This window comes from Stegostoma tigrinum, chromosome 1 (assembly GCF_030684315.1).
Source record: "Stegostoma tigrinum isolate sSteTig4 chromosome 1, sSteTig4.hap1, whole genome shotgun sequence".
Classification (NCBI taxonomy): Eukaryota; Metazoa; Chordata; class Chondrichthyes; order Orectolobiformes; family Stegostomatidae; genus Stegostoma; species Stegostoma tigrinum.
Genome location: NC_081354.1, coordinates 168,243,866 through 168,259,431, shown reverse-complemented (window position 1 = coordinate 168,259,431; position 15,566 = coordinate 168,243,866). Strand labels below are relative to the sequence as shown.

The 15,566-nt window shown below is 42.8% G+C and overlaps 1 protein-coding gene across 2 annotated transcripts in view; it reads left to right on the top strand.

The window, feature by feature from the left end:
- The window catches only part of polr1a (RNA polymerase I subunit A), a 132,284-nt gene that overhangs the window by 88,252 nt on the left and 28,466 nt on the right, over window positions 1-15,566 (top strand). For both annotated transcript variants that reach the window (XM_059650164.1, XM_059650156.1), the window contains exons 27-28: window positions 3,922-4,079; window positions 9,416-9,545. In XM_059650164.1, coding sequence (XP_059506147.1) covers window positions 3,922-4,079; window positions 9,416-9,545 — 288 coding nt within the window. The remainder of the gene's footprint in view (window positions 1-3,921; window positions 4,080-9,415; window positions 9,546-15,566) is intronic.

Sequence of the window (15,566 nt, the reverse complement as noted above, 5' to 3'; positions counted from 1 at the left end):
TTCAAGGAACTACCTGCTTTTTTTGTAGACTAGGTGACTTCTCATTTGGCTCAAAGAAGTCAGAAGTTACAAGAAACCAGCTTATAGCCCAACAACTTTATCTGAAATCACTGCTCCTTCACCTGCTGTCTTGCATCTCTCTGTCCGAATCTCTGCAGGAACCTGATGTCTGCATCAATATGTGCGATCTTCTTGAAGATTCTTTCCACTTTCAGCTGACAGTTTGTGGTATTGATGAAGCCATGGTGTGTAGGTGCCACTGTGGACTGGGGTGGACAAAGTCAGAAGTCACACCACACCAGGTTATAGACCTGCAAGTTTGTTTGAAATCACAAGCTTTTGGAGCACTGATCGTACATCAGGTGAAGCTGTGTGACTTCTGATTTTGTCCACTTTGGTCCAACACCAGAACTCCACATCATGGTTCAAAGAAAGAATAATTTATTTTCATAAGCCTACATGATTACAATCAATTCCCTTCCCAGCATTCAGCCTGGCTACATTTTAATGCCAAAATTAAGTTTTGGGCCATTTCTGCTACTAATGAAGATTGAACCCATTTCCAAAGCATTTTTAAATCTGTGAAAGCAGCTGTAGGTGAATTCCAGTGGAGGGGGAGATATTGTTTTGTGGGAGTTTTGAGGTTGGTGGGTGTGGCGTTTTTAGGTTTACCTGCATGTCCTGCCATATATATGCATTTCTTACAAACTATACGGTATTTGCCCCAACAAGAAAGCAGGCATATGGACTTGGACCAATGTGAGCACCACAGCAAATTAATCTGACATTTTATTTTTATTTATTCCCTCATGAGACCTGGATGTTGCTCACTAGGCCAGCATTTATTGCATGTCCCTGGTTGCCCTTGAGAATGTGATAGTGAGTTGCCCTCTTGAACTGCTGCAGCCCGTGTAGTGTAGGTAGATCCTCATGCCTTCAAATGCCTTACTTCACAGGGCCAAGTTGAGTTGGTGAAAGAAGTAAAAACTGTTTCAACAGGTCAGCCTTTGCTGATGAGGAAAGCGGTGAGATTATATTTCTTTTAACTTGGCAAATTTTTTTTAGATCGTCTCCTCATTATTCGGTGTTTCAAAATAGCAGTTCCTTTTTTGCCTTTGTTACCCAACATTTCCTGTATTTTGCTGTTGTTACTAAAGATTAGTTATTGATCGTTTTGGCATAGAGTGCCATGTTCTACAAAGGGCAAAAACAATGATGTTGCTTCAACATTCTTCCCGTGATGGGATAACAACAATTAAACTACTGTTTTATAAACGGCTTGTGCTAACATGTATAGTAGCTTTGCAACGGTGTTGAAGTGAACATGCACAAGAAAGTGATGTGAGAAGACTTATCCTGCTCATGGTGAAAACACAAGTGGGACATGTATTCATTGCATCTGTAAAATCTAACTGAAGGGATTTGCAAGCATTTTGAGTATAGCGTGGTGACAAAACAGACTTTACTATAGCTCCACAATTCCATGTTCTTAAAAGTGCTGAAATTGCAAATGATGCCTCCGCAACATTTCTGAATTTCTGCCCTGGGAAATAGTCTCTGGCTATCAACTCTATCTATGCCTCTCATTATCTTGTATACCTAGAAATCTATGGATCACTTCCTTGAAACTTGATCAGAGAGTACGTTCCAAAGTCCTCCAGGATAGAGAAATCATTACTTTCCAAGTGAAGAATTTCCCCGTCTCTGCCCCCAGCAGACTTATCCCAAGACTGGCCCTTGATTTTTAGATTACTGAGCTGGGGAAGCCTTCTTTCTGCAATCACCTTATGTAGCTATTTAAAAAACTTTGTAAGTTTCAGTGAGATTATCTCTCATTTGTTTACATTCTAGATAAGAGAGCCTAGTCATCTATCCTCTTTCTGATTTTGTTTCTTTTATTCTGTCTTCTGCTGCCATTCCCTGTATGCAAAGCTCAAAAATGGTCTGAGGAGAGCCAGGAGGGGGCACGAGAAAGGCTTGGCAGAACGGATTAGGGAGAACACAAAGGCATTTTACACTATATGAGGAATAAGAGAATGGTTCAAGAAAGAGTCGAGCAGATCAGGGATAGCATAGGGAACTTGTGTGTGGAGTCTGAGGAGGTAGGGGAAGCCCTAAATGAGTTTTTTGCTTCTGTCTTTATGAAAGAAACAAACTTTGTAGTGAATGAAACCTTTGAAGAGCAGGTGTGCATGCTGGAATGGATAGAGATAGAGGAAGCTGATGTGCTGAAAATGTTGTCAAACATTAAGATTGACAAGTCGCCAGGCCCAGACCAGATTTGTTCTCGGCTGCTTTGGGAAGCGAGAAATGCAATTGCTTTGCCACTTGCGAAGATCTTTGCATCCTCGCTCTCCACTGGAGTCGTACCTGAGGACTGGAGAGAGGCAAATGTAATTCCTCTCTTCAAGAAAGGAAATAGGGAAATCCCCGGCAATTACAGACCAGTAAGTCTCACATCTGTTGGCTGCAAGGTGTTAGAAAGGATTCTGAGGGATAGGATTTATGACCATCTGGAAGAGCATGGCTTGATTAAATGCAGTCAACACGGCTTTGTGAGGGGCAGGTCATGCCTCACAAACCTTATCGAGTTCTTTGAGGATGTGACTAGAAAAGTTGATGAGGGTCGAGCTGTGGATGTGGTGTATATGGACTTCAGCAAGGCATTTGATAAGGTTCCCCATGGTAGGCTCATTCAGAAGATCAGGAGGAATGGGATACAGGGGAACTTAGCTGTCTGGATACAGAATTGGCTGGCCAACAGAAGACAGCGAGTGGTAGTAGAAGGAAAATATTCTGCCTGGAAGTCAGTGGTGAGTGGAGTTCCACAGGGCTCTGTCCTTGGGCCTCTACTGTTTGTAATTTTTAATAATGACTTGGATGAGGGGATTGAAGGATGGGTCAGCAAGTTTGCAGATGACACAAAGGTTGAAGGTGTCGTTGACAGTATAGAGGGCTGTTGTAGGCTGCGGTGGGACATTGACAGGATGCAGAGATGGGCTGAGAGGTGGCAGATGGAGTTCAACCTGGATAAATGCGAGGTGATGCATTTTGGAAGGTCGAATTTGAAAGCTGAGTACAGGATTAAGGATAGGATTCTTGGCAGCGTGGAGGAACAGAGGGATCTTGGTGTGCAGATACATAGATCCCTTAAAATGGCCACCCAAGTGGACAGGGTTGTTAAGAAAGCATATGGTGTTTTGGCTTTCATTAGCAGGGGGATTGAGTTTAAGAGTCGTGAGATCTTGTTGCAGCTCTATAAAACTTTGGTTAGACCGCATTTGGAATACTGCGTCCAGTTCTGGTTGCCCTATTATAGGAAAGATGTGGATGCTTTGGAGAGGGTTCAGAGGAGGTTTACCAGGATGCTGCCTGGACTGGAGAGCTTATCTTATGAAGAGAGGTTGACTGAGCTCGGACTCTTTTCATTGGAGAAAAGGAGGAGGAGAGGGGACCTAATTGAGGTATACAAGATAATGAGAGGCATAGATAGAGTTGATAGCCAGAGACTATTTCCCAGGGCAGAAATGGCTAACGCAAGGGGTCATAGTTTTAAGCTGGTTGGTGGAAAGTATAGAGGGAATGTCAGAGGCGGGTTCTTCACACAGAGAGTTGTGAGAGCATGGAATGCATTGCCAGCAGCAGTTGTGGAAGCAAGGTCGTTGGGGTCATTTAAGAGACTGCTGGACATGCATATGGTCACAGAAATTTGAGGGTGCATACATGAGGATCAATGGTCGGCACAACATTGTGGGCTGAAGGGCCTGTTCGGTGCTGTACTGTTCTATGTTCTATAAGTCAAACTAATTTAACATCTGCTATATGAAGCTTCAGAACTTTATTACAAAGATTCAAATTTGTTATTTTGCAACTTATTTCTTTAATTGTGGAATTGAAAGTTTCATTTTATATACATTTCAGGTTTTACACAAAATTGAGGTAAAGGATTCCTTCCAGGTTCAAAGCAGGCTGGAGAAGTTCAGAATTTACCAAATAAAATTTCATTTCCTCACTTACAATCTGTATCGACAAGAGAAGTGTTTGACACCAGATGACTTATTGCACTACATGGAAACAAGGTAATGGGCTGAGCAGACTTAAAGATTTCAGCAGAAGAGGCATGCTGCCTTATGGCAATAATAGCAGGACGTAGACCAGGACATTCACCCCATCATGTCTGTGCTGACCATGATACCATTATAAACTAGTCCTTTCTGCCTGCCTGTGGTCCGTATCCCTTTATTCCCTGCCTATTAATGTGTCTGTCTAAATGCCTTTAAATGTTACTATCATATCTACATCTTCTACCTCTGGCAATGCATTCCAGACACCTCCTGCCCTCTACGTTAAAAGTAAACTTGCCTCGCACATCTCCTTTAAACACTCTCCTTATTTTTAAACCACATTAAACCTATGCCCTGAAGTAAGCTGTTCATTCCAACTTGAGCCAGTTTTTTTCACTAGCCACATCATGTTCAATCTGTACCACACATCTTTGTGTCGCATCCGCTGTGTCTGAAGATGTGCAGGCTAAGTGGGCTAGTCATTCTGAATGTTGGGCTACTGGGATAGGGTAGGCTGCTGTATCTAGGCGGGATGCTGTTCAGGATGTAACTGCAGACTTGCTGGGCCAAATGGCCTCTAACTGCACTGTAGGGATTCTATGAATCTACATTTTTGTGTGCTTTGTGCGTCTACTGTTATTCATTTACAGGGCCAAATATCCAGCATTCAACTCGTAAGGAAAAATAAGTCTTACTTCAGTGTTGGAAAGGGCTCTGAGAGATAGGGGTTATGATCACTTGGATAGGCACAGTTTGATTCATGATAGTCAGCATGGATTTGTGAGGGATTGATCATACCTCACAAACGCCATTGAATTCTTTGAAGAGGTGACCAAACACATGGATGAAGGGAGAGCAGTGGATGTGATATACATGGATTTAAGTAAGGTGTTTGATGAGGTTCCCTGTGGTAGGCCCATGCAGAAAGTGAGGAGGCATGGGATTGGGGGAAATGTGGCAGATTGGATTCAGAATTGGCTGATCCTTAGAAGACGTGGGTGGTAGTGGAAGGAGATATTCAACATAGTGATCAGTTACAAGTGGTAATTAGATTAGATTCCCTACAGTGTGAAAACAGGCCCTTCGGCCCAACCAGTCCACACCATCCCTTGAAACATCCCACCCAGACCCATCCCCTATAATCCACACACCCCTGAACACTATGGGCAATTTAGAATGGCCAATCCACCTAGTCTGCACATCTTTGGACTGTGGGAGGAAACCGGAGCACCCGGAGGAAACCCATGCAGACACAGGGAGTATGTGCAAATTCCACACAGACAGTCACCTGAGGCTGGAATTGAACCTGGGTCCCTGGCGCTGTGAGGCTGGTAGTGCTAAGCACTGAGCCACCGTGCCACCCTTGTGTACCACAAGGATCTGTTCTGGATCCTCGGCTGTTTGTGATTTTTGTCAATGAAATGGATGAAGGAGCGGAAGGTTGGATTAGTAAGTTAACGGACAGTATGAAGGTGGGTCGAGTTGTGGATAGTGCGGACAGCTGTTCTAAGTTACAAGGGGACATTGATAGGATGCAGAGCTGGGCTGAGAAGTGGCAGATGGAATTTAACCCTGAAACGTGTGAGGTGATTCATTTTGGAAGGACAAATTTGAAAGCGGAATACAGGGTTAACGGAAAGATTCTTGGTAGTGTGGAGGAGTAGAGGGATCTTGGGATTCATGTCCACAGTACCCTGAAAGCTGCTGCCCATGTGGGTAGAATTGTTAAGAAGTTGTGTGGTGTGTTAGCTTTCATTAATAGTGTTAGGCCACATCTCAGTAGACGGATTGAGTTCAAGAGCCATGACGTTATGCTCCAGCTATACAAAAGCCTGGTTCAGCCACATCTGGAGTATTGTGTCCAGTTCTGGTCACCTCATTACAGGAAAGATGTGGAGCTTTGGAAAAGGTACAGAGGAGATTTACCAGGATGTTGCCTGGAATGGAAGGAAGGCCTTACAAGGAAAGGTTGAGAGCGCTAGGGCTTTTCTCTTTAGAATGACGGAAGAGGAGAGGTGACTTGATAGAGGTGTACAAAATGATCAGAGGTATAGATAGTGGACAGCCAGAGACTTTTTCCTGGGGTGGAGATAGCTATTACGAGGGGGCATAGTTTTAAAGTGAGTGGAGGTAGATACAGGGGAGACGTCAGAGGTAGGTTTGGGGCGTGGAATACATTGCTGGAGAGGGTAGTGGAGTTGGCCTTATTCAGGGCATTTAAGCGACTATTAGGTAGGCATATGGGTGACAATATAAGGTAGGGGCGTAGATTAGATAGACATTAGGTTTAGGGTAAAATTTCGGCACAACGTCTTGGGCCAAAGTGCCTGTACTGTGCTGTACTGTTCTATGTTTTAAAACTTGTCCAGTGGAGAAGGAAGAGGAGAACTCTTAAGTTCAATATGTTAATTTTCCAAGGTCACTTAATTTATGAATTGTGCCTTTTGGATAAGAAAAATGAGCCAGTAGAATGCTGGAAGAAACTTGGAAGTACTGTACGATTCGTGTCTTTGTTTCTAATCTACATTTGTGTCTGTTTGTTAAGTTCAAATAATTGTACTTTGTAATTCTGACTACAGCATTTGTCAACAAAGGATAGTATTTAACATGCATAAAGGATTGGCTAACAAAAAATAGATAGAATGTGAGAAAGGAGGCATTTTCAGATGACCTGTCATATGTGGAGTGCCTTACAGATCAGTGCTGGATCCACAGTAAATACTAATGTCTTGGACCAAGCTAGGTGAGGAAGGCAAATAGACGATGACATGAGTTTTCAGAAAGGTATAGACAGATTAAGTGGGTGAAAATGTGGCAATATGTGAGATTTTGCCATTTGGCAGGAGGAATAAAGGAGCTGAATATTAATATAGTGGATAGAGAGAGAGAGAGACTGAAATACAGAGGGATTTGGGAGTCTTTGTGCATGAATCATAAAAGGCTAGCATCCAAATTTAGTTGGTAATAGGGAAGGCAAATGGATGGATTGGCCTTTATTTCAAAGAGAATGGAGAATAAAAGTAGGAAAGTCTTGCGAAAGCTATGCTATGGAAGGCACTGGTCAAACCACACCTAGAATGCAATGTTCCCTGTAATGTTTTTTTTGTGCTGCTATGTAGTCCTCTGAAAGCAAAAGTCACTCACAGGATTTTTATAGAACATAGAACATAACAGCACGGTACAGGCCCTTCGGCCCTCGATGTTGTGCCGACCTGTCATACCGATCTCAAGCCCATCTAACCTACACTATTCCATGTACGTCCATATGCTCATCCAATGACGACTTAAATGTACCTAAAGTTGGCAAATCTACTACCGTTGCAGGCAAAGTGTTCCATTCCCTTACTACTCTCTGAGTAAAGAAACTACCTCTGACATCTGCCCTAAATCTTTCACCCCTCAATTTAAAGCTATGCCCCCTCGTGCTCGCCGTCACCGTCCTAGGAAAAGGGCTCTCCCTATCCACCCTATCTAACCCTCTGATTATTTTATATGTCTCAATTAAGTCACCTCTCAACCTTCTCTCTAACGAAAACAGTCTCAAGTCCGTCAGCCTTTCCTCATAAGACCTTCCCTCCATACCAGGCAGCATCCTGGTTAATCTCCTCTGCACCCTTTCCAAAACTTCCACATCCTTCTTATAATGCGGTGACCAGAACTGTACACAATACTCCAAGTGCGGTCGCACCAGAGCTTTGTACAGCTGCAACATAACCTCTTGGTTCCGGAACTTGATCCCTCTATTAATAAAAGCTAAAACACTATGCCTTCTTAACAACCCTGTCAACCTGGGTGGCAACTTTCAAGGATCTGTGTACATGGACAGCGAGATCCCTCTGCTCATCTACACTACCAAGAATCTTACCATTAGCCCAGTACTTTGCCTTCTGGTTACTCCTACCAAAGTGCATCTCACCTCATACTTGTCTGCATTAAACTCCATTTGCCACCTCTCAGCCTCGCTCTGCAGCTTACCTATGTCTCTCTGCAACCTACAGCATCCTTCGTCACTATTCTGCAACCTACAGCATCCTTCGTCACTATTTTTGATGTGTGTAGAAGTCTTAGTGGCTGCGCAACTGTGCGGTGCAGGAGAGAACGTTGCTGGAATACTGTGAATTGTTTTAGTTCCCTTATCTAAGAAACTTGTGGTGGCATTGGAGGCAGCCCAGAGAAGCTTCACTAAGCTGATTCTGAGTGTGGAGAGATTTTCATATTAGATGGTGGGTAGTTTGGACTTATATTTATTGGAAGTTTTGAAGAATAGAGGAGATCTTATTGGAACATGCAAGATTTTTACATAACTTGACAAGGCAGATTTGGAGAGTTTGTTTCCCTATGTGTGAGAATCTAGGACCAGAGGGCATAATCACAGAGTCAGCCATTTAAGACCAAGATGAGGAGGAATATTTCCCAAAGATAGTGAAGCTGCAGAATTCTTTACTGCAGAATATAAAACATAGAACAATACAGCACAGAATAGGCCCTTCGGCCCTCGATGTTGCGCCGACCTGTGAACTAATCTAAGTCACTCCCCCTACGCTATCCCGTAATCATCCATAGGTGGGTCATTAAATATATTCATGGTTGAGATAAATATTTTTAATCACTGAGGGAATCGAGGGTTCTGGGGATAAGACAATAAAATTGAGTTGAGGATTGTTAGATCAGCTGTGATCTTATTGAATGGTGGAATGGGCCAAAGTAACAAATATCCTACTTCTCTTTCTAAGTCTTATCATCTCATAGGACTGATTAATTTGCTGGTGAAGTTAAGTAAATCATATGGATCGTGCTTTAACTGTTAAGGGATCACATTAAAAATTGTTTGATCTTAACTGTGGTGTTCTTAATTGTATAAGAATGCAATGCAGATGATGCATTCCACATTTGCACTGAAACTCAAGGTCCTGAGAAAATAATTTGAATATGTGGTCCTGTGCTTTTTTTTGTGGTTGCAAACTCATTTGGCCAGCGGTTTCATATCTGATCTCAAGAGAACCACTGTCGACCATAAAATGGTCAAGTATGTGCAATTTTGTGTTTACTTTTTCGAAGTGGTTATAAGTAGCTTCATCACGTTTGTTTATCTGCCAGTAATACATAGGCATCTTATTAGCTCCGTAAACTCCAGATTTCAAGAGTCCACCACTTAGGCAAATTTGGAGAATAAAACTTGGATCATTGGGCTAAATGGTTTAAATGTGCCTGATACATTCTGCAGAATAATAAGGAAACAATGTTTTCCATATCATATCAGTCATAGTCAGTACATGCCTGAGATTTTTAAATGATTAGGCTGCAGACCTTTCTTACAGAAGATTTCTGTTGTTTGTCTCAATTTGTGTCAGGTTTTTCCAATTGCTCCTTGATGGCATCAAAAAGAAGAGTGCCAAGCTGGGTTCATTTAAAGTTGTCAATGTCAGGAAAGCCACACAGAAGGATCTAGATCAGGACTCTGGAGAGAATGAAGGGAAACAGGTAAGACCAGCACTTTTACAGAGGTTCATTGTATGCTGATTTGCGTATTACACATTTTTCTAAAGTCATAAACTCGTATTGTGTACATATTATATTTAGGGGCTAAATGTCATGCTTGATTGATTTTAAAATGTTGGACCTTTAATTTATAAGCTCCAGTTTTATGTATAATGTATTGCTGCACAAAAAGAGGATATCTTGAACAGCTTATGCAGCGAGGCCATGTAGGTAGAACTCGAAGAATAAGAAAGGTACAATCAGAATGATGGTGTCATACTATAAGCCTCCCAGTAGCTAGTGGGGGACAGAAGAAGAGATATGTAAGCAGATGATAGAAATATGTTGTAATGGGTGATTTTTAATTTTTTCAATATTGACTGGGACCTCCCTTAGTGCCAAGGCCTACATGGAGTAAAATTTGTTTGGTGCATCCAGGAGGGGTTTCTTGAAGCAATATGTGGATAATCCAAACAGGGAAAGGGTGGTATTAAACCTTATATTGAGGAATGAGCCTGGCCAGGTCATTGAAATTTGAGTGGGGGAACACTTTAGGAACATCAGAATTCCCTAAGTTTTGAGATAGTTAAGAAGTGCCCAGGTGGCAGCATTAAATTTGGGGAAGGGTAATTGTAACAGTATTTTGCTGGAATTGGAGAAGTTAGGTTGGGAGCAGCTGTTTGAGGGTAAATGCATATCTGATATGTGGGAATCTTTTAAAGGCCAGTTGACAGAGTTCCAAACCAGCATGTTTCTGTGAGGATGCGAGAGAAGAATGCCAAAATTCTGGAACCCTGGATGACAAGAAATATTGAGTTTATGTACAAGTTCTAAAAAATTGGAAATGAAAAAGCTGCTGAGAAATATAAAATAAACAGGAAATAAATTAAGCAATGAATTAGGACAGCTAAAAGGTGCCAAGAAATGTAGGATTAAGGAGAATTCCAAGGCATTTTATATGTAAAATTATCAGCAAAATGCTAGCTAGGGAAAGGATAGGTCCACTAAAGGACAGAGGGAATTTATGCGTGGAGACAGAGGAAGTGGGTGAGATCCTTAATGAGATTTTTGTATTGCTAATCACCAACAAGAAGGACATGGAGGATGGTAAGATTAGGGACGGGTACGCTGATAATCTGGGACATCTTGATATCAAGAAGGAGATGGATTTGTGTCTTGAAAAGCCTTGAAGGTGGCTGAGTTCCCAGAGTCTGACAGGATATATCCCAGGATACTGAGGGACGCAAAGGAGGAGATTGCTGGGGCCTTGACAGAGATCTTTGTTTCTTGTTTAGCCACAGATGAGGTCCCAGAAGACTGTAGAATAGCCAATATTGCTCCTTTGTTTAAGAAGGGCAACAGTGATAATCCAGAAAATTATAGGCCAGTGATCTTTACATCAGTAGTGGGGAAATTGTCGGAGCAGATTCTTTGGGACAGTATTTACTCGCATTTGGAAAAGTTTAGACTCAACAGGGATAGTGAGCATTGCTTTGTGTGAGGGAGAGGCAAGCTCCACACTGCCCTCCAACCCCACCACACCCGGCACCTTCCCCTGCAACCGCAGGAAATGCTACACTTGCCCCCACACCTCCTCCCTCACCCCTATCCCAGGCCCAAGATGACATTCCACATTAAGCAGAGGTTCACCTGCACATCTGCCAATGTGGTATACTGCATCCACTGTACCCGGTGCGGCTTCCTCTACATTGGGGAAACCAAGCGGAGGCTTGGAGACCGCTTTGCAGAACACCTCCGCTCAGTTCGCAACAAACAACTGCACCTCCCAGTCGCAAACCATTTCCACTCCCCCTCCCATTCTCTAGATGACATGACCATCATGGGCCTCCTGCACTGCCACAATGATGCCACCCGAAGGTTTCAGGAACAGCAACTCATATTCCGCGTGGGAACCCTGCAGCCTAATGGTATCAATGTGGACTTCACCAGTTTCAAAATCTCCCCTTCCCCTATTGCATCCCTAAACCAGCCCAGTTCGTCCCCTCCCCCCACTGCACCACACAACCAGCCCAGCTCTCCCCCCCCCCCCCCCCCACCCACTGCATCCCAAAACCAGTCCAACCTGTCTCTGCCTCCCTCTTCCTCTCACCCATCCCTTCCTCCCACCCCAAACCGCACCCCCATCTACCTACTAACCTCATCCGACCTCCTTGACCTGTCCGTCTTCCCTGGACTGACCTATCCCCTCCCTACCTCCCCACCTATACTCTCTCCACCTATCTTCTTTACTGTCCATCTTCGGTCCGCCTTCCCCTCTCTCCCTATTTATTCCAGTTCCCTCTCCCCATCCCCCTCTCTGATGAAGGGTCCAGGCCCGAAACATCAGCTTTTGTGCTCCTGAGATGCTGCTTGGCCTGCTGTGTTCATCCAGCCTCACATTTTGTTATCTTGGAATCTCCAGCATCTGCAGTTCCCATTATCTCTCTCTCAAGCTAGTGGACCTATGCCTCACTACCCACTTCTCTTTCAATAACAAAACCTACAGACAAACCAACGGAACACCCATGGGATCTCCAATATCAGGGTTCTCAGCAGAGGCAGTAATGCAGAGACTCGAACAAACAGCTCTGCCAATCATCCAACCCAAACTTTGGGTCCGCTATGTGGATGACACCTTTGTCATCACTAAACAAAACAAATTAGAGGAAACATTCAAGACCATCAATAATACCCTTTACTGGCATAACATTCACAAAAGAGGAGGAAAACAACAAACTGCCATTCCTAGATGTCACAGTAGAGCGAACAGCCAATGGGGAACTTCAAACTAGCGTCTACAGGAAAACAACACATACGGACCAAATACTGAACTAAAGGAGCAACCATCCCAACACCCACAAACGAAGCTGCATTAGAACGTTATTCCAACGAGCCACGACACACTGCAGCACGGAGGAACTACGAACAGAAGAAAATCACCTATACAGCGTATTCAAAAAGAACGGGTACCCAATGAACACAGTCCGCCGATTTCTCAGCAACAAACCCAAACAAACAGACAAAACGGGCTCAGAAACCATAACCACTCTCCCCTACATCAAAGACATTTCCAAAATGTCTGCCAGACTACTCGGACCTCTTGGCATCAGGGTAGCCCACAAACCCACCAACACACTAAAACAGCAGCTACTGAACTTAAAAGATCCTATACAGACAACAAGCAAAACGAACGTCATCTACAAAATACCTTGCAAGAACTGTGACAAACACTACATTGGACAAACAGGCAGAAAGCTAGCCACCAGGATACATGAACATCAACTAGCCACAAAACGACATGACCCACTAACACTCTTATCCTTACATACAGATGAGGAAGGACACCACTTTGATTGGGACAACACATCCATCCTAGGACAAGCCAAACAGAGACACGCACAAGAATTCCTAGAAGCATGGCATTCCAACCGGAATTCCATCAACAAACACATTGGCTCCAAATCAATCTACCATCCTCGGAGAAAAAGAACAGGAAATGACATCACCAACCCAAGGAAACCTAACCAGATAAATAGAAAGCGGGACATAACACCAGTGTTTCACCGGAGGCTCACTGATGTTACCTAGAATGGTGACGAAACATCTGAAAACTAACCTTCCAGCTCAGCGAGCAAACTCGCATCCAGAAGCAAATAAAATTGACAGGCAAGGATTGGTTGAATAGTTGGAGTCTTTTTCCCAGGATGGAAATATCAAATACTAGGGGGCATAAGTTTACCGTGGGAGGGGGTGCGTTTCAAGGAGATGAATGTGGCAAGTCTTCTACACAGAGGGTGGTAAGTGCCTGGAACATGCTGCTAAGGGAGGCAATATAAGCATGTACAATAATGACGTTTAAGAGGCATTTAGATATGCATGAACAGACAGGGAGTAGTGGGGATACGGACCACATGCAGGCAGATGGGATTAGTTTAGAATGGCATGATGGTTGTTACAGACATGGAGCTGCTCCTGGGCTGCACTATTTTATTTTCTAAACTCTTAACAAAAAATATTGTAATCCAGAACTAAAACTATATTTTTAATTTATTTAAGTTCTTTATATCTGTTGCTGTGTGCTTTCTAACTTAGAAAGCAGCTAGTGTTTCAGAAAGGAAGAATAAAAGTTATACCTGGCCTAAATAAAAACAGATGCTAGGAAGAGTCAGCAGGTTTGGCAGCATCTGTTGAGAGGCAAACAATGTAAACGCTTTGAGTCTGATATCAAGCCCTAGTCTTAACCCTGACTGTTTCAGACTTGAAATGTCAACTCTGTTTCTCTCTAAAGATGTTGCCAGACCTGCTGAATTTCTGCAGCCCTTTGTTTTCATTTCAGTAAAGATGGTTTTAGTTTGGTCGATTTAATATACGCAAACAGTTTAGGTGAGTTCAGAAAAAGCAAAGGGAAGATGTCACTAGTGGAAGTTGTTTATAGGCCTTCTCTTTGTAGCTACATTGTAAGACAGTATAAATCAGTGAACAGTTGGCAGCTTTTAAGAAAGGTGGTCCAATAATTGGAGCATTTTAATCTTCTTATAGAATACGCCAATCAAATAGCCTGAATGATTAGTTCTTAATGTTGTTTTGAACAGGCCCTTAGAAAAGTATATTCTAAATCCAATCAGGGAATGGACTGTTGAAGACCTTAATGTGTAATAAGACAGGATTAAATCGTCATCCCATTGTAAGTGATCCTTTAGGTACGTGTACTGATAGCATAATACTGTTTCACATTCAATTCTAGTGTGAAAATTTTGGTCTGAAATTAATATCCCATCCTTCTGATAACAAGATGTAGAGCTGGATGAACACAGCAGGCCAAGCAGCATCAGAGGAGCAGGAAAGCTGACGACGTGGGTCTAGACCCTTCTTCAGAAATCTTTCTGAAGACGGATCTAGGCCTGAAACGTCAGCCTTCCTGCACCTCTGATGCTGCTCGGCCTGCTGTGTTCACCCAGCTCTGTACCTTGTTATCTCAGATTCTCCAGCATCTGCAGTTCCTACTATCTCCCTCCTACCCTTGTAGTTGCTTCTGTTTCAATTATTGAAGACATGTTGGCTAAACTGGACAGGGAAGAAACATTAAGAGATAAGATGGTAGAGAAACGATGGCAGGCATATTTAGGGAGATTTCAGAATCAAGGTATATTGCCTTGAGAAAGAGATGCTGGAAGTAGGATACCCTTTCTTTGGCTAGCTGTGGAAATTGAGTATGGTATCAAATTAAAAAACACAAAAGAGAGAAAAAGAAAGAAATGGATGGAGTGAATGAGCTCCGGGTGAAGTGTCCTACTCCACTGCCATCTTGGAAACAAGGTATTTGCCCTACCTACCTTCATATGGTCTGCGAATTTAGCTCCATGATTTTGCTGTCATCTAACTCATTGATGTCAATTGAGAAAAGCTGAGCCCACAGCCCAGACTCCTGTGGAACTCCACTCGTCACAATCCGCCAATCCGGCAATGGTTCATTTATGCAGATTTTTTTGTTTTATATTTGCGCAGTTATGTTTGCTAGTTTCACGTCAGATGAAACTTTTTCTGAATTTAGAGAATTTTGGAAATTTAACACCAGGGCATTCACTGCATCATTGGTCACCTCTTTTAAGACCCAACGATAATGCCCATGTGGATCCTGAAACCTATCAGCCTGTAACTCTATCAGTTTCATTATTGCCACTTCACAAATGATTGTAATTTCACTAAATTCCTTTCTATCTTTTCACCTCCTAATTTACAGCCATTACTGGAATTTTTTGTATCTTTCGTCATGAAAACAGAAGTAGAGTATTTCTTTTCATCTACCATCTCATTATCGGTTATTACTGTAGATCACCTCTCACTCTGGAGCACCCACCTCTCTTTACTTTCACTTTGCCTTTTTGAAATATCTGTAGAAACTCTTGTTATGCTTTTTCACATTTCTAGTTAGCTTTTACTTATATTCTTTGTCTTCTTCTTGATTAACCTTTTTGTCATTTTCAGCCTTCCTCTATGTTCTAATCAGCCATTTGATTTTTCACT